We start from the raw sequence: 19478 nt of genomic DNA on the forward strand, positions 1-19478 counted from the left end.
CTTGTTGTCTCAGGTTCTCCAGCATCTGCAGTTCCTACTATCTCTGTAAATATTTCGGCTAGCCGGTCCATGCAGGATCGAAGTGCCTGGCCGGGGACTCCATCCGGGCCAGTCACTTTGCTTGGATTCACTTCAAGGCAGCCAATTTGATGTCTGTGCCTGTGACTGTGGGTCCAGATCACAAGGCAGTCAGGGCAGGTGATGTTATTTCACTAACCTTCTCTTCAAAACAAACATAGAATGTATTGAGCTCATCAGGGAGGGATGCATTGTTGTCAGCAATTTGACTTCACAATTTGTAGCTCTTATATCGTATCAGCCTTGCCATAGTCAATATGTGTTTGTGTGATTAGTCTGGGAGTCTTGTTTAGTCTCGTATTATCTCTAGGCATCCCCGACGGCTTTGTGAAGACTGTAACTAGATTTCCTGTATAGGTCAGGGTCACCCAACTTGAACGTCTCAGACCTGGCTTTCAGTAGGGACTGGATCCTATGGTTCATCCATGGTATCCAGTTGGGGAATATTTGTTTTAACTTCTTTGACACACTATCCTCTAGACACTTACTGATGAAGTCTGTGATGGCAGTGGCATACTCATTTAAGTTGGCTGCTGAGTTCTTGAATACGCACCAGTCCACCAACTCCATTCAGTCACGTAGGAGCTTGTCCATTACCTCAGATTAGCACTGTACAAGTTTCTGTACCTGATCCTCACGTTTCAGTTTCTGCTTGCAAACCATAAGAAGGAGCACAACCTTATGGTTTGATTTACTAAAATGCTGGTGGAAATGGAGTGATAGGCATCTTTGGTTGTTGTGTAGAAATGGTCCAGGGTGTTTGGCCCCCTGTCGGGACAGAAAACTTGTTGGTGATATTTTGGCAGCACATTCTTGAGTTGACCTGGTATAAGTCATGGGCTATGATGAACAAGGCCTCAGGGTATTCCTTCTGAAGGCTATTTGTGGTGGTGTATTTTTCATCAAGTGCGCTCTTCACTTCCGCATGGGGTGGGATGTAAACTATTGTCAGGATTTAAGTAGTAAACTCCCATGGCAGGTAGCAGAGATGGCACTTCACTGTTAGATATTGTAGGTCAGGGGAGCAATAACACGCCACGGTCGTCCATGTCTGAGCACAAAGAGGGGTTGATCAGGAGGCAGACCCTTCCACCCTTTGCCTCGCCTGATGATGCCATGTGGTCCATTCAATGGGCTGAGAAGCTCTCCGGTTGTAAGGCATAGACAAGGTGAAGCAGGAGTGAGCCATACCTCTGTAAAACAGAACACAGCCATCTCAATTCTGTTTGGTAGGTGAGTCTAGGTTTAAGTTCAGCCAACTTGTTTTCAATACCTTCGACATTTGCTTGGAGTATGCTGGTGGGGGTAGTGGGGTGGTGGTACATGAAACTGTGATCTTTCAGTCTCAACCATATAGACTATGTATCTCGCATATTTCCTTCAAAAGTAGCTGCTTCTGGTCAAGCCCGGGATTTGGAGTGGATGTTCTGCCATTCTATGAGTTAACTGTGTACGTCCGATGGGGTCCTGAGCACCGGTTGTGGCCTCGGATATTCTGGGCTGGTGGAAGGTGTCTTGCTTGCTGTCTTGCGTATTACTCAGAGAATCATTCAAATTATGAGCAAAGAAGGCAGTCACAAAGGCCAGTTTGTGGTCATGTGCTCTTTCTTCCACTGAAACTATTCATTCTAATGTTATTATTTTGTTTTTTGCCTGCATTCCTTTACATTTTCAGAAGGAATCCAATTCCTTTCAAATTAAGTGAGTTACAAAAATCCTGAGAGAAGAATTCTTCAAGTTACCCTCCTTACTCTGTAATAATTCTCAGGCTAAGTCGGTTATTGATTAACCAACTATAAATACTGACTTTTTTTCCTACTTATTCAGGTGAACATGTTTCAATAAAGACAAAGGGTGGAACCAATGAATCCTGTGAACCCTGGATATCAAGAGATATACAGGACCAAAGAAAGAGAAAACGAGAGGCTTACGGCAGATACCGAGTTCAAAACAGAAGAAGCTCTAGTCTAGTACAGAATGTGCAAGGGTGAAACTTAAAAAGGAAACCAGGAGACCAAAAGGGGGGCATTAAATAATAATGACAGGTAAAATAAAGGAAAATTAAGTTATTTCACAGGCACATTAAAGATAAAAGGATAACATGGGAAAGAGCAGGACCAATTAAGGGCTACATTCGTAATCTGAGCATGGAGCCAGAGGATGTAGGTAGGGTTGTAAATGAATACTTTTTGTGTTGGTATTCACTAGTGAGAGGGATGACGTGGGTGTAAAAATAAGGGAGAAGGATATTGTTAAAGAAATCAGCACAGACAGAGAGGAGGTTCTGAGTGGTCTGGCAGGCTTAAAAGTAGATATATTCAGATATAATGTATCCCAGGCTGCTGCATAAGACAAGAGTGGAAATAAAGAACAGACCCACCAGAGGCTATGGCACAATGACATACAGTTCATATGGAGTAGCTCTGAGAATTCTCAACATATCTGTTCAAACACTGGCAAGGAAACATTCTGCTGATTGCCATCTACCAGCCTCAGTTGATGAATTAGTACTCCTCCATCTTGCACACCACTTGGACGACGCATTGCGCATAGCAAAATCTCAGAATGTACTCTGAATGGAACTTCAACAGACCTTCTTGTAAAGTTGTTCAATAGCACCAATGTTGACCAGCTGGCTGAGTCCTGAAGGACACAGTTCTCAGAGTGGGCATGCAGCTGGTGGTGACAGAGCCAACACAAACTAGACATCTTGTATCTGATCCTCACCTATCTGCCTGTCACGGGTTTATACGACCTTTACAGCATTGATCGAAATGGCCACCTTAAAATCCAACAGAATCTGTACCATCTCCACAATAAGGATGCTTCCATCATGCTGTATGGCAAAACCAACAATGATCAATGGCTTAGATTCAGAAGGGATCTAGAAACTCAAAGCTGGGCATCCTTTAGGCCAACAACAGCAGCAGAATTATATTCCACTACCATCCAGATTATGGAAATATATTGTTGTTCCTTCGTTGTCACTGGGTAAAACTCCCTATTCTAACGGCACTGCGGATGCAACAAAACTAAAAAGGCTAGAGTAGTTCAAGAGATGGTTCAACATCAACTTTTCAAAGGCAATTCAAGATGGAAAGTGCTGTCAATCCAGTGACAATTTATATGCCAGGACACAGCAATGCAAAAAAAAGTAATTGTCCAGTTTCTTTTTCTTTAATCTCCAGTTATGTTTTTCAAAGGCTTCCTTTTTATTTTGAGGTATCAATTTCTGCTAAGGGTTTTCCTTGGATAATCCTTTTTCGAAGACTCCATTAATTTCTCATGGCTTAATTTTCAAGGGCCCATTTAAATATTGTCAGTTTCTTCCACAGACGCTTCCCAAATCAACACAAACAACATACCCTCCCTCAAAATCACACTGTTTACTGATCAAATCCAACAATTTTAGCTCAGATTGAAAATGAAAATGACTTTTGTTCCAGCTGTTGCTTATGTTACTTTAAGTCCTTGGGGAGATTACATTCGTGAGCAAAACCTATTTTGCCCTTGTGTTGTTTTAACTCATGAGATTCATGAGGTTGTAGCCTTGCTCGCCGAGCTGGTGTGTCTGATTGCAGATGTTTCGTCACCCTGTTAGGTAACATTGTCAGTACGCTTCCGGTGAAGCACTGATGTTCCATCCCACTTGCTAGTTATATGCCTCGGTTTGCTGGGGTGGTTGGTATTACTTCCAGTTCTGTTTTTCAGTGGTTTGTATATCGGCTCCAGTTCAACGTGTTTGTTGACAGAGTTCTGATTGGAATGCCAAGCCTCCAGGAATTCCCTGTCATGTCTCTGTTTGGCTTGTGTTATTATGAATGTGTTGTCCCAGTCAAACTTGTGTCCTTCTTTGTCCGTGTTAATCAAGACCGGTGAGAATTGGTTGTGTCTCTTGTTGGCTAGTTAGTGTTCATGTATCCTTATTGCCAGTTTTCTTCCAGTTTGGCCTATGTCATGTTTCTCACAATTCTTGCATGGACTCTAAGATTCATTTGAGTTATCTTGATCCGTTGACTGACCTATTATTGTGGTCTGGAAAAACTACAACAAGCATTTGACAGAATAACTTTAGTTGGCACAGGATTATGTAAAGTACAACAGTGTCAAAAAAGAGCCCTCATAGTATTACAGAACCCATTTCAATTTCTTCCCTGTAACAACACAGATGGTACAGACGAAAAGAACTTAACACCAGCGCTTTGCATATACCCCAGCTGCAGATAATTAACATAAACCTTGTTGCATGCTATTCGGAAAATTGGCAATAGATGTGACTGAAAAATAAATTATAAGGAAATTCAAAAGCCTTGTCCTTAGTGAGGTACTATTTTCTGGTAATTTAAAAATACTTGAAGTCTATCATTATACCAAACTTTAATCCTTTAAATATGCAAGAATTCAACATGTTATCAAAATAGATGTCATAACTAACACTTAAAAAATTTAAAGTTAGGTGTTCTGTCATTTTTATTCTGTTTTTTTTAAAATAGATTTGTAATAAACTTGATTAAACATAACCAGAACCACAGTTCAGTATTGAAGAATTTTGGTTAATTACTTTGCAATGGAATAGTAAAAAAAGTTATGAACTCAAAAAAGCAATACTAATACATCTCAGAAAAAGAAAAGGAAAATGTTCGTAACCAGGGCCACAACTTACAAAAGGACTGATTTGTTGCTGAAAATGGCCACATATGTATGTTTGACCAGATTATTTAAGCGTTTTTCTTTAAAATCGCAAATAATTGCCTTTCAAATCTGCTTCAACAGATTCAAGGTAATTTATTTGTCTACTAACTCTTGTATTAAGACTTTACATCAGACTTGATTTTGGGGGAGTTGCTGCTGTGCATCTTTGAGATAGCATACAGTACTGCCGTGTAGGTAGTGGAAGGAATGAATGCTTAAGGTGGGTAATGGAGGTGCTAATCGAGAGGGCTGCATTAGGCTGGATAGAGCAAGTTTCTTGAGTGTTGTTGGAGCTGCAGTCATCCAGGCAAGTGGAGAGTATTCTATCACACTTTTGACTTGTGCCTTGTAGATAGTACACATGGCATAGACAGTGAAGAGGTGAGTTACTGCCATAAAATTCCAATCTTTTGACCTGCTCCTGCAGACACAGTTTGGGTTTAGTTTCTGGTCATAGTAATCCCTATGGCGTTAGGGATTCAGCAATTACAACGTAAAGGGGAGATGGTTGGATTCTCTCTGGTTGAAGATAGTTGTTATCTGACAATTGAATATTACTTGCCATTTATCAGTCCAGGTCTGAGTATTGTCCAGGACTTTATACATATGAAATGGACTGCGTAAGTATCTAATGAGTTAGGGATGGTGTTGAACATCGTCTGCTGATCTCTGCTCATTTGTATTTCTCATATCATGGTGACAAGGAAGGTCTCTGATGAAGTAACCGAAGATGGTTGGGTCTAGGGAACTACCACAGGGAACTGATGTCTTGACACAAAGATGGTTGACTTCCAATAATCATAACCATCCTCCTTTGTGCTAGATATGACTCCAACCTGCACAGAGTTTTCATTCTGCTTTCCAATGACTCTGGTTTTGCTAGGGATCTTCAAAGCCATAATTGGTTAATTGCTGCCTTAACATCAAAGCAGTCATTCTTTCCTCATCTCTAATGTTCTGCTCTTTTTTCCTTTTTTGAGCCAAGGCAGCAGCAAGATTTGGAACTGTGTAACCCTCAAATCACAACATGAGCGCCAGTGAGCTGACTACTGTTGAGCAAGTGCTACTTGATAGCACTGTTGACAACCACATGTATCATCTTATTGAATGTAAACTGATTGGATGGGTAATTACTGGGTAGAATTTCTCATGTTTCATGTAAAAGGGCAGTCCTGGGCAGTTTTCCATATTCCCAGGTACAATTCTACTGGAACAGCTTGCATTGGGGTACAGCTAATGCTGCAGCACAAGTCTTCAGTACCATTGCTGAGTGCATTTAGTATTTTTAGTATTTTCCATACAGAATGAGATGTCAATAATGCCATCAACTACCTGTTTAGGAATGCTGAGCTCAAATTCTACCATTGCCATTCAATTTCAAATATGAAGACAGTAGCTGAAGAACAGCACGAGGAGTAGGAGGAGTAGGTAATTCAGCCCCTCAAGCCTGTTCTGCCATTCAATATGATCATGATTGATCTCATCTCAGCCTCAACTCCACTTCACTGCCTGTTCTTCATAATCCTCATAAACCCACTACTAATTAAAATCTGTCTATCTTCTCTTTGAATTTATAGTGCCCTGGCACTGAGGAGTAGCGAATTTTACAATTCACAACGCTTAGACAGAAATAATTTCTCCTCATCTCTGTTTTGAATCTGCTAACACTTATTCTAAAACTATGACCTTTCATTGTAGGTTGCTCCATACTGGGAAAGGCCCTCTCTGGTCTACACTGTCAATCTCCTTTACATCTCATACACTTCAATTAGATCTCTTTCCATTCCTCTAAATTCCAGAGAGTACAGGCCAAAACTGCTCAATTTCTCTTCATAACGCAAGCCCCTCATTTCTGGAATCGATCTAGAGAGCCTCCTTTCAACTGCCTCTGATGCAACAACATCATGCCTCAAGTAAAGAGACCAAAACCGTACACAATACACCAGATGAAGTCTTACTAATACCTTGTACAGTTGCAGTAACACCTATTTTTATACTCCATTCCTTTCTGAATAAATGTCAAAATTCCATTTGCCCTCTTTATTACCTGCTGTACCTGCATCCTAGTTTTGTGCTATTCACGCATAAGGACACCGAGATCCCTCTGCTGGAGCACTCTGAAGCTTCTCCATATTTAGATGATAAGTTGCCTTTCAATTCTTCCATCCAAAATGGATAACTTCACACTTACCTACATTAAACTCCATCTTCCAAATTTTGGTCCATTCACCGAACCTATTCATATCCACTTGTACATTTTTTATTTCGTCATTGCAACTTACTGCCCCACCTACTTTGGTGTTATCTGCAAATTTGATTTTTGGTACCTTCTATCCCTGCTTCCAGGTCATTAGTATAGATTGTAAATAGTTGTGGCACTCTAGTAGTTACATCTTGACAACTGGAAAAGACTCATTTAGCCCGACCCTCTACTTTCTGTTGGTTAGTCAATCCTGTATCTAATCTATTACCTGTAACCCCACGTGATCTTATCTTGGATAATAACCTTGTGTGCAGCACCTTATCAAATACCTTCTGGAAGTCCAGATATACTATATCTACAGAATCCCCATTATCCCAGTTGCTTGTTACAACTTCGAAGAACTCCAGTAAATTAGTCAAACACAATTTAACCTTCATAAAACCATGCTGACACTGATGAACTGTGTTTTGACTTTCCAAATTTCTTGTTATTACTTCCTTAATAATGGATTCTGACAATCTGAACTAGCTTTATTGTTGCATGTACTCAAATGAATACAGTGAAAAGTTTACAAGTCACCACATTACAGTGCTATTTTAGGTACAAAGGTACCTAGGTACAGATTCTTAAAAACAAATTCTTAGGAAAAGAATTTAGAAAAGTAAAGAAATAAAAAGTCCAGAATAACAGTATTTCCAACTCAGTTCACACTGGCATCTAGGCTCCAGTAACTGAGAGACCTCCACATCCTCATCGCCGCCACCTACGCCAGACCCACCAACTTAGGAGTCCCACACTTTAGGCACTATCACTTTGCTGCGGGGCCCACCTTGCTGATGCCGCTGAATCTACACTTTCCCCACAACCAGGAGACCCCAGCTCTGCTGCTGCCACTGCATCACCGATAACCAGAAGTACCCGGTCCAGGCTTACTGTGACTGCAACCAGGTGTTCCTGGCTCCACTGATACCTCAATGACGCAAAGAGTCCCTGTTCCGGGCATAACACGCTGCTGCTGCTGCTGCTAACACAACAGTGCCACTCTGGGTGTACTGTCACCAGTAGTCCCTGGCTCTGCTGCCAACATCAGATGTTAAACTAACTTATCTATAGTTTCCTACTTTATGCTTCCCTTCCTTTTTGAATAAGGGTGTTAAATTAGCATTTTTCCAATCCACAGGAACATTTTCAGCATCCAGGGAATTTTGGAATATTAGAACCAATGGGATCTAATATCTTTGCCTACATTCATAGTATCTCAAAGAAAGTGGCAGCAATCAGGCCCTAGGGACCTGTCTACCTTCAATCCCAACAGTTTGCTCAGTATTTTTTTCCTCCGTGATGGTATTTGATTTAAGTTCCTCCTTTGTATAATCTCTGCATTACCTATTGGGATAGCACCGGTGTCCTCCACCATGAAAACAGAGGCAAACATTTAGTATCTATGCCATTTCAGTGTTCCCCACTATTATCACCCCCATTCTCATCCTCCAAAAGGACCAACATCAGCAACTTTCTTATCTTTTATATACTTATAGAAGTTTTTGCTATTCATTTTTATATTTCCCACCAGTTTTCTTTTAGAATTTACCTTTTTTCTTTATATTACTTCTAATAACCCTATATTGAAGTTTTCCAATCTTGCAGCCTGCCACTGGCCTTTCCACAATAGAATGCCAGACAAGAGGTGAGACTTTCCATTGGTATCAAAGTAGCATTCAATTCAGTAAAGCATCCAAAAAAATTGAGCTAAATTCAAACCAAGGGAGGTCAAATGGAAAGGCTTTAGTGGCTGACATGAATAAAGGCAAATGTGCTTGTCGGAGGCTAATCATCACAGCCCCACAATTTCACTGCAGGAGTTACTTGTCACTTCTCAGCCCAAAGATTGCTAGTTGTACTGGCTGTTTCATCGCCAGAGGAGTTGTGAACAGAGCTTTTGTGGTGCCATCCATAAACTTCTGATATTAGGAAAGGAAAGGTTTATTGATAAAGCACCTCAAAATAGTTAAGTGGAAAATGCTTCCTGAGGAGCTTATATTCTGATTAAGACAGTTGCTCAAAGCTTTAAATTCCACTGTGAATATTTACCTAAAATTACAGTGCTTAGGACAGTTGACTACTGAATATTAGTTTTAGAATTTATCTAACAAAATTATCATAAATTAAACACAGGAAAAGAAAAACAGCCTTGTAGTATAATTATATACTTTGAAGAATTAACAATTTGCAACTTCCAAAGAAAGATTGAAGTTTATCACCTGAAGAGTATTGAAAGCCTTAAACAATGCTGGTACAGGAGAGCAACGCCGGGCATCCACCAAAATAGTTAGTCCGGCACTCTGGATATCTTGTCTAAAGAGCAGAAAATACAACTATAGTAAATTACATAACATTATATCATAATCTTGGTACATAACTGCTATTTTGATACATGGCTAGCATCTATGTTGTAGCCATCTGTATGCACTTTTGCTTCAGACTGACATTTTGATTAACAATTGTTATGCATCACGGGATAACAAAATTTTCACAAATAGTACAGAATCCAAATGTTAAAAAGCTTGCATTCTTCTGAATTTTATAATGAAATACAAATGTTAATGAAAATAAACGTGTACTCAGATATTTGGAAAACCTTAAAACATAAGAACTCAATTTCTATTTATGATATTATTCTGTTAATTTATGAATGACAGTTTCAAAATAGCAAATTTTACTTAGATGAAAATTAACACATTTGATCCAATATAATCCTACATAATGTTCATGTAATGCAATTAAAATTAACTTGCAGGATCTTGCAATAAGCAAACATCAAATTTTTGATAATGACATATTAAAATTATGTTAGTTTCCCTTTTCTTCGAGTTACTGGTTTTTAGTTCAACACAATCTAATCATTTAGATCTGAACTCAAAGATACTATTAAAAATGCAAATGCACAATCATGACCAAAACTGACAAATCTGAACTCGTGAGTTGTACACTGCCTGTCAGTGACACACTTTGCAACACAATGTGGCATCTTATACACCCAAACATTATCCTGGAATCAGATTATCTTTCAAAATATTTAATCAAATAAGTATAACACATAATTTAAGATTCATTCATTTACTCTCACTTTTAATATAGATGCACATCCAAAATATATTACTGCTTAATGAAATCAAAATTCAATGCATTAGTTGCTACATAATTAGAATTGTGCTAAATCATAAACACTTATTCTCTTGCCCTTGAAGCTGAGAATTCTGACTGCCCGCTTAATCCCTCATCCTCTGCCATATTCTTGTAGAGCCTACAAGTGAGCTTTCCTTTCCTCTATTTTTTTTTGCTGTTCTTTCCAGTGTAGTACTGTTCATTAAGTGTCCAGCTAATTGCATAACATATGTGCTAGAAAAATAGCTGTGTAGGTAATCAATCACTGCTGCAGTGAAATGCAAAGAAAATGTTGGATTACCTGGGAATACTATAAAAGTAGATAAGGAGCCGCACAAGTTCAGGGACGTTGCAATTTGGGTTTAGCCAGATTGTGTTTCTTGTTGTTATTATGACAACTGCACGACCAGACTTATCTCTGGCTCCTGAAGCAAAACAAATTTTTATACAATTATTTCAAATTACCAAACCACGATACAAAGGTCAGTCAAACATCTTGATTTATTTTACCAAGAAGAATTGCTCCATCGAATAGAACTGTGCACAATATTTGAGTTAAACATAGAGCATTAAAATGTCTAGATAATATATTAGATTATCATGGATCTCCAGATGCTTGGACTATCAGAGACAACATGGATATCTGGAGATTGCTGAGAACAAAATTAATGTTCATGGTAGAAAGGGTTTTTTGTAAAAGAAATTAATGCATCAGGAGGAAGAGCATGGGACTTTAAACGTGAGAGTGAGGATCACATATCAGTGTGTTATAGACATACAATGTGGTGAAGATCAGTGGGAAGCCAGAGAATTGGAAAGCCATTAAAAACCAGCAAAGGATAACTAAAAATGCGAATTTGGGGGGAGGGAGGAGGACGAAATACAAGAGTAAGCTAGCTAGTAATATAAAAGAAGATTGCAAGAGTTTTTTTTGGCTATCTATAAGATAAGAAAAAGGCAAGAGTGGACATTGGACCATTGGAAAATAAAGCTGAGAAGTATAGTGGAAAACAAAGAAATGGTGGAGGAATTGAATAAGTACTTTGCATCAGTTTTCACAGTGGAAGACACCAGCTGCATACCAGAACATCAAGAGTTTCAGAGGGCAGAGGTGATTGTAGTGACCATCACTAAGGAGAAGGGGCTGGGGAAGCTGAAAGGTCTGAAGGTCGATAAATCACATGCCCAAGATGGTTTACACCCCAGAGTTTTGAAGGAAATAGCTGAGGAGATAGTGGAAACATTGGTGGTAATCTTTTAGGAATCACTGGAGCACAGCTTTATCAAGGGGAGGTCATGCTTGACGAATCTGCTAAAATTCTCTGAGAAGGTAACAAGCAAGTTAAACAAAGGACAGCCAATCAATGTAATCTATTTGGATTTCCAGAAAGCCTTTGACAAGGATCCACACAGGCAGCTGCCAAATAAGATTAGAACCCATGGTTTTTGGGGCAAGGTAATGGCATGGATAGAGGATTGATGGACCAGCAGTAGACAGAGAGTAGAGATAAATGGGTTAGAGATAAATGGGCCTTCTTCAGGATGGCAGCCAGTGACTAATGGAGTTCTTCAGGAGTCTGTATTAGGTCTACAGCTATTCACATTATATGTGAACGATCTGGAAAAAGGAATTGAGGGCATTGTTGCTAGGCTTGCAGATGACAGAAAAGTAGGTGGAGGGATAGGTAGTGCTGAGGAAGCGGGGGGGCTGCAGAAGAACTTGGACAGGCTAGGAGAGTGGGCAAAGAAGTGGAAGATAGAATAGGATATGGCAAAGTTGAGGATTCTCTTAACTTTGACATGGAAGTTCGGTTAGCAGTTACGAATATGAACGCAATATTTGTATTCATGTCAATTTGGCTAGAATACAAGAACAGAAGTGTACAGCTGAGGCTGTATAAGGCTCTGGTCAGACCGCATTTGGAACATTGTGCACAGTTTTGGGCCCTGTATCTAAGGATGGATGTGTTGGTCTTCTGGAGAAGGTCCAAGGAGGTTTACTAGTATGCTCCCGGGGATGAAGGGCCTATCATATGAGAAGTGGCAAAGAACTCTGGGTCTGTACTTGATGGAGTTTAGAACGATGGGGGAGGTGGGGGGTGGTGGGGAGTGGAATCTGATGTGAAACTTACAGAATACGGAGCAGCTTGAACATAATGGGCATGGAGAAGATGTTTCCATGAATAGGAGAGACCAGGCCCTAAGGGCACAGCCTCAGAATGAAAGGACAAACCTTCAGAGCTGAGATGAGGAGGAATTTCTTGAGCCAAAGGGTGGTTAATCTGCGGAATCATTGCCACAGAGGGCTTTGGAGGCCAAGTGTATTTAAGATAGAAATAGATAGGTTCTTAATAGATAAGGGGTTCAAGGATTACAGGGAGAAGACAGCAGAATAGGGCTGAAAAACATATCAGCCATGACTGAATGGCGAGCAGATCCAATTGACCAAATGGCCTAATTCTGCTCCTAAAACTTATGGTCTTATGGTTACATGAGTGGGAAGGGGAGCAAGAATACTCATTTCTTTGCACTGCTGCCTAAATTTACCAAAATCTATCTTATTTTTGTTACCTATGGTTGAAAAGCAAAGCAAGCAAATTAGAAAATTGTTAGTATTCTTTATACTGCTCCCTTCTGATTATTTTTCAAGTCAATCAACATAAGAATGCAACTTCTTAAAATAAACATTCCAATCTAAAACCTTAAAAGAAAATGGCATAAAAGAGTATAACTAACAGGATCAGAACTAAGCACTTAAGTTAGAGCAGACAGAATTCTTGCACCAAAACGGTGAAATGCAGTAGTCCAATATACCAATATATGAAACCTTCCCTCATATGGTAGTTTCTGTTCAAGCACATGTCACACACATACCAGCTACTAGGACACTGTATGTATTCAATGGTCTGTGATGTGCGAAACTTTCATAACGTTAATGTTTTTATCACCTACCAGTCAAACATGCTACCCCTGAATTGAGAACATCAAAGTTGATTTCTTGGGACAGTGTTGGTAGATTGGGTTTGAGCGGTAAGGAAGATGAGGTCTCACAATGTTTGACTGACGCCAATTCTTGCCTGCTCTCAATGCACTGCGCAATCTCTGAGGTTGTTGAAAGTTCATCTGATAGGTTGAAAGCTTCTTCATCAAAACTTCTTTTGTCTGTGTTCACGTTATCATTTGTTTTTGAATCAAATCCTAAAAAATAATTAAATTTTATATTTCTCACATTTGGAAAACACATGCCTATCAAAAAGGCCACAAAGCCCTCAAAAAATAACAAGTCTTCCATGCTATTCAGGAAACTATTTACACCCAAATCGAGGATCACATGGGCCACAGTTAACAGAAATGATTTGGGTATAGAAAGGTTAACATTGGTATGGGCTTTGATCTTTTTGATTATTAAACAACCAAAACATTTACTTCTTTCTGAGTGCAAGGTCTCGCTTATTTTCTGCAAGTAGAACATTAAATTCTGTTTCTCCAAAACATATTGGTATTCCATGATTTTGAGTGTATCTGATGACAGTCCAAAGTCAACAATGAATCAATGTAAAACCAGTTTCAAAACCCTTCTGTAAAATGCATGAGGAAACACATGGCCCACTCTATGTAACTAGCCTAAACTCAGCAATCTTCTATTCATAAGATCTTGCTAATAAAATTACAGCAAGCAGATCACAATGCGGAGAGAATTCCCAGCTTCCAATTCCTTGATCCACATGTGCTCACTGCTGAATCAATTTGCTATTTGCTCAAAGTACCAGGTTTCATTTACCTGCTCCCACTGACAATAGCCCAAACTTTAACCTTGTGCTACAATACAGCATCTCGTCTCACTGTGCCTTTCTTTCTTCCAACAACTAAACTAGTCACTCATGAGCTGGTTGGGCCATGACCTTATCATGAAACAGGAAGGAGCTCAGGCATTGCACCAACCTTAGCAATCATAGAGAAAGAAAACTGTTGTCTGGATGAAATCTCTTCATTATCATATATTTGACTGTGCTGTAATAAGGTTATGTTATTCATTTTAGGAGCTGTCTGAATTAGAGTCAGCATTTGATAATCTTTAATATTAATATACTCTTCACACTTCATGGAACATTTCAAATTTAGAAGAGGTTTTATTTTGGGCCCAACTACATTTTGTCATTGGTATCTATAAATGTCACTTGACACTTATCAACCAAGCCTAAATATTGTTCAGGTCTTGCTATAGATAGAAACGGAATACTTCAGTATTTGAGGAGTCATAAATTGTGATGAACCTGGTGCAACTGCCAGCAAATATCCTCACTGACTTTTTGATGGAGGCCAGATCTTTGGTTAAGCAGCTGAAAATGGTTGGGTCTAGAACACTAGCATGAGGAACTTCTGGAACAATGACCTGGGATAGAGATGATTGGCCTCTAACAACCACAATCCTCTTCCTTTATGATAGGCATGATTCCAGCCACTGGTGTTTTCCCTTTAATTTCCATTTAACTTCAGTTTGGCTAAGAAACATTGATGTCACAGAGATTCTTACACTGCTACTGACTTTCACATTCACCTTACAAAAGATGAGAATGTATATTCCTTCAAGGTTCTGAACATGATTCATATTTAGGGTGAGAGAAGGAAGACTGAGAGAGTTCAGCAAAACAAGTGCAATGAACAGTCAGATATTTTTGCTACATCAGTCATTATCCAATGACCTGTATCTACACATCTTGGGTGAGATCTGTCACTACCTCTGCTGCATAGACTTCCAACAAATACAAAGTGCCACATGTAAACATTAAAACTCTTCATGCTCCTATCTCATGACTTTCATGAATGAGAAAAGTTTACACTCAACTAGCAGGCAGGTGGTTACTGACCACAGGAATATAATCATGTGCATTAGTAATTTTTATCCAGGAAACATCACATTGTACACATTGTATAGCATTCCATGATGGCCAAATTATTTGAATGAGAAAAAACATTGTGTGAAAGGATTTTATAAGCAATATCCTCAGAATTACCCTAGTTTTTCAGCTGTTACCTCTATTTTTCACCTTAGGAACATAAAGTACATGTACACAAGGAATAGATTATGTAGTACTTTAAATGGCTTTTCATGGAAAATGCAGTTCCAAACTTGAGAACATATTTGAGTAAATGAACAAGGAACGTAAACAAAAGTGAGAAGTACGCTCCTTTTCATCTTACTAGGAGTACCAGTAACTTACCATCTTTTGTTACAGAGCAAGAGAAGAAAGGTGGATTGCTAGAGTGACTCAGTTGGTGACTTCCCTCTATGCAACTGTCACCTGCATTTTACTGGAGGGTAAAGTTGAGTCCTAAATAGGTTGATCCTCCCTTGGATGCCCAGGTAAGTGAAAAAGTTCCTACAGAATGCAAATTCTCCATTCTTATTATCAGCAGAGTAACTCTGGAAAGTAGATAATTTAGTTAAACTAAAAAGTCACCAATTTCTATTTTGAAGTAGATGTAGTCACTTAAATCATGCCCTTCACATTTCCCCCATAGGACTAAAACAGTTTATCGTCAAAACCGGAGGAGGATCATACCATTCAGCATTGAGTGTGCTCCACCATTCTAGATCACGCCTGATCATCTGCAATTAGTTCACGGATTATCTGATTGTGGTCTTGACTCCACCTTCCCACATGTTCCCTGTAACCTACGATTCCCTTACCAATCAAGAACTTAACTCAACATATTCAAAGACTCTGCCTCACCCTGCTTTCTGGGGAAAGAATTTCAAAGACGAATGGAATCTGTGAAGAAATTCCTCATCACTTCAGTTTTAGATGCAAGATTTCTTATTTTGAAACTTTACTCCTAGTTCTAGACTTCCCTATGTGAGGAAACATCCTCTCTGCATCTACCTTGTCAACCCCATTAGAGTCTTACATGTTTCAATAAGATCATTTCCTCTAAATTCCAAAGAGTATAAGCTCAATCTGTTTAAATATTCTTCAAAATGATAAACTCCTCATCCCTGGAATCAGAGCTGCAATTAATGTACAGATATCCTTCCTTAAGATGACGAATCCTGTACAGCATATCAGGTGTGATCTCACCAATGCCCTGTGCTGTTCTAGCAAGACTTCCTTAGCTTCATACTCCAACTCTCGCTATAAAGGTCAACAATCCACTTCACTTCCTACTTACTTGCAGTAGCGACATGTTACCTTTTTGTGATTCATGCCCAGATCACTCTGTGTTGCAGAATTCTGCAGCCTCTTTTCCATTTAAATAGTAGTATGCTTCCCGAATCATCCTAGCAAAATGGAACACCTCACATTTTCTTACATAATACTTTATTTACCATTTTTTATCCACTCACTTATCTCTGTGCCTTTGTACAGTCTTTATATCCTTTCCACAATTTGCTTCTTCCTCCTTGGTTCCATCAGCCAACTGGGCTTCAAAACAGTGGTCCCTTCATCCAAGTCAATACATCCTTAAAAACATCATCCTTGGTATTTTAATATACAGGCCTTTAAATTAAGTGTAAGTGTGTCGAAGGGGAATGTTTGTCAACGCTTTTGGCTAATTTATGCATTCAGTAATCAATATATTTTGAGAGTGAGAAATGTGTTAGGATGTGTGCTACAGGAGTAACAAACGTAATTAAAATGCATCACATACAAATAATCCACAATTTATGATGGGAAAATCATTCCACTGCATATTTTGAGACAAAGCAACCATGAAGTGTCTGTAAAGAAATTATAAAATCTAAGAGTGAGACGAAATGCTCACCCTTCATTTATGTCTGACAGCAACTTTTGTTGATTAACTGAGCAAAAAACAAATTTCAGAAAGTCTTCCTGCCTCTCAATGATTTGGGCAAAAGATCTCTTCAAGTTACTCATTCTCATTTTCAAAACAGTCCAGATATCCTCATATATAAGGCAATTCATATACAAGACAATAATTACTCTCTACAATAAACAAATAGTTCTTTTGTCAATGTTTTTTCTTTTCAAATAATGCATTCCTACACCGTTAGGAATTTGCCCCACTTTCCCTGTTGATTGCTGATCTTCAAAACTTGCATTTTCTCCAGGTGCAATGCAGAAAAATATGCTTTTTGCGCATTTATAAGCTAATGTTTTATGACAGCAATCATTTAGAAATTAGTGAAAACATATTTCCAAATTCTGAACATCTTTCTTTGAAAATAACTTGCTTAAATTACAAGTGTGAAGTTTGAATAACTGAATTTCTTAATGAGGTTTCCCTTGCAGATTCTGAACAGTTCTGCCAAAAATGTGAAGTATTGGTCTCATTTCCATAGTGTAGGCCCATGTCACTGAACTCATGTTAGAAGTGAAATTCACAGCATATATATGTATTCATACTGATTGAAGTTGTTTACAGGCTGTTCTTTAGAAATAATTGCAAAGACAGATGTAAAACCAGTTTTCAATATATTGTATCAAAAATATCATAATAGTGCCAATCAATAAAACCAGATAAAATTAGATGCTACAGTTAAGCAAAATCAACAGGCCGAGAAGAAAAATTGCAATAAGAATATTTTCTATTATGTAAATATAATAATTAATTAATATTGCTGAAAAAAGACAGTTTGAAGCTTATTGCTTGGACTCATCAAGACAATTTGCAAGAATATTTAATGAAGTGCCCGATATTAACAGAAATTTGACAATAAACATGTATAGTACAGGGCACTCAAAGAAATTTTAGTTTGCCGTTCAGGACATCAGATGTTCAAAGAACATATGAGATTTATCTTGTTCAGAATACAAACAAATGTCACTTTTGAAGTCAATAACCTAGCAAAAAAACAATTAAAAATCTCATATTCTCAATACAGTATCAAGTCACAAGGTACCTGGAAATATCAGGAGCTGGACCAGTCTTTTCTCAAGTGCAAAGAAACAGCAAAACAGAAAGACAGGCATTGTCTCATTCCCAAGGCTGCCTGGAGACAAGCAGTCTCTTCAGATCTACAGATCCTAGGGCTCAGCAGATGTACCAACAAGTATACCTCATAAAGTTCATTGTTGTAGAGCTTCAATCTTTTTTTCTTCATCCATCTCAAGTTGTACATGTTCCAACTAAAACTGGTACATTTCTCAAGCTTAGTTATAGTGCCATTAGTTATAAGCCTTGTTAAGATTTAGAGGTAACTATTAAAAGCGCATCCTCCTGAAGTCCAGAAAACATTCTGCTAGGTTCCTCAAACTAATTGGCACTGAATGGCTATCGTTGTCCTGACTGTGAAGTTTACTACACAGTGAGTGGGTGATTAGATTTCTTCTTACAAACATAAATGTTTAATACATAAGCTTCTGCAGTGCATAATAATTCTAGCAGGGTAATTGATGAAACTGATTGAGTTGACCGCATATTTGTCTCTCAATAGCACAGCTTCCCTGGACTATTATTAAAAAGAACAGAATCATATAATGCTACAACACAGAAGGGGATCATTCAGCCTATTATCCTGTGAAATTCTTTGAATGAGCTACCAATTAGTCCAATTGTCATGGTCTTTCCCAATGACTTGCAAAAGGTAGGGGTCATTGACACTGCTACTCATGAATAACTTGCTTATCAATGCTCAGATTGGGTTCCTCCAAAGCCACTTGATTTGAGGTTTCATTGCAGCTTAATTCCAAACAAAGTTGAATTCCAGATGTGAGATGAGACTGACTCCCCCTAACGTTAATAGCATTTAACAGAATGTGAGAAACAGACAGAGGCCCCCAGTAAAACTGAAGTCAGAAGAAATGTGCTCAGGACACCACTGCACAAATCCTTCAGGGAAATGTCCTGGGCCCACGCACCATAAACTGCTTCAAAACACCTTCACTCCATCATATAGTCAGAAATGCTGATGTTAGATGATTTCAACATGTTCAGTTCCATTCACTGTTTCTCAAATACTGCAGCTGTTTATACATGCACGCAGCAAAACCCAAACATCTTCAGGTTTGGACTGATATGTGACTGCTAATCTTTGTATTGCACAAGAGATAGCCAGCAGCTATTTCCAACAAGTGAGAATACAAACAACTATCATCAAATTCTCAGAAGTCACCACTAATGAGAAACACAATTGGATCAACAGATCAGAGCTTGGAACATTCTGCAGCGACTAATTGTTCTTCTTTTTGCTCTCCAAAGCTTTTCCACCATCTAAAACAGCCTGAGTCAGGTATGTGATGGAAGGCCCTTTACTCGCCTGGACAAGTGTAGTTCCAACAACACTATCCAATCCACAATTTAGCATTCGGATAACTGGTACCCTCTCCACCACTAGCGCCCATGGTTTCCATGTGTACCATACACAAGATACAGCACA

The 19478-nt window shown here is 38.8% G+C and overlaps 1 protein-coding gene across 2 annotated transcripts in view; it reads right to left on the reverse strand.

Moving 5' to 3' along the window:
- Window positions 1-19478, reverse strand: part of plekhg4 (pleckstrin homology domain containing, family G (with RhoGef domain) member 4) — a 182805-nt gene that overhangs the window by 106408 nt on the left and 56919 nt on the right. For both annotated transcript variants that reach the window (XM_048606077.1, XM_048606076.1), the window contains exons 4-6: window positions 13091-13336; window positions 10440-10563; window positions 9235-9328 (exon numbers count right to left, since the gene is read on the reverse strand). In XM_048606077.1, coding sequence (XP_048462034.1) covers window positions 9235-9328; window positions 10440-10563; window positions 13091-13336 — 464 coding nt within the window. The remainder of the gene's footprint in view (window positions 1-9234; window positions 9329-10439; window positions 10564-13090; window positions 13337-19478) is intronic.

The sequence above is a fragment of the Rhincodon typus genome, chromosome 15, assembly GCF_021869965.1.
Source record: "Rhincodon typus isolate 14 chromosome 15, sRhiTyp1.1, whole genome shotgun sequence".
NCBI classification, from domain to species: domain Eukaryota; kingdom Metazoa; phylum Chordata; class Chondrichthyes; order Orectolobiformes; family Rhincodontidae; genus Rhincodon; species Rhincodon typus.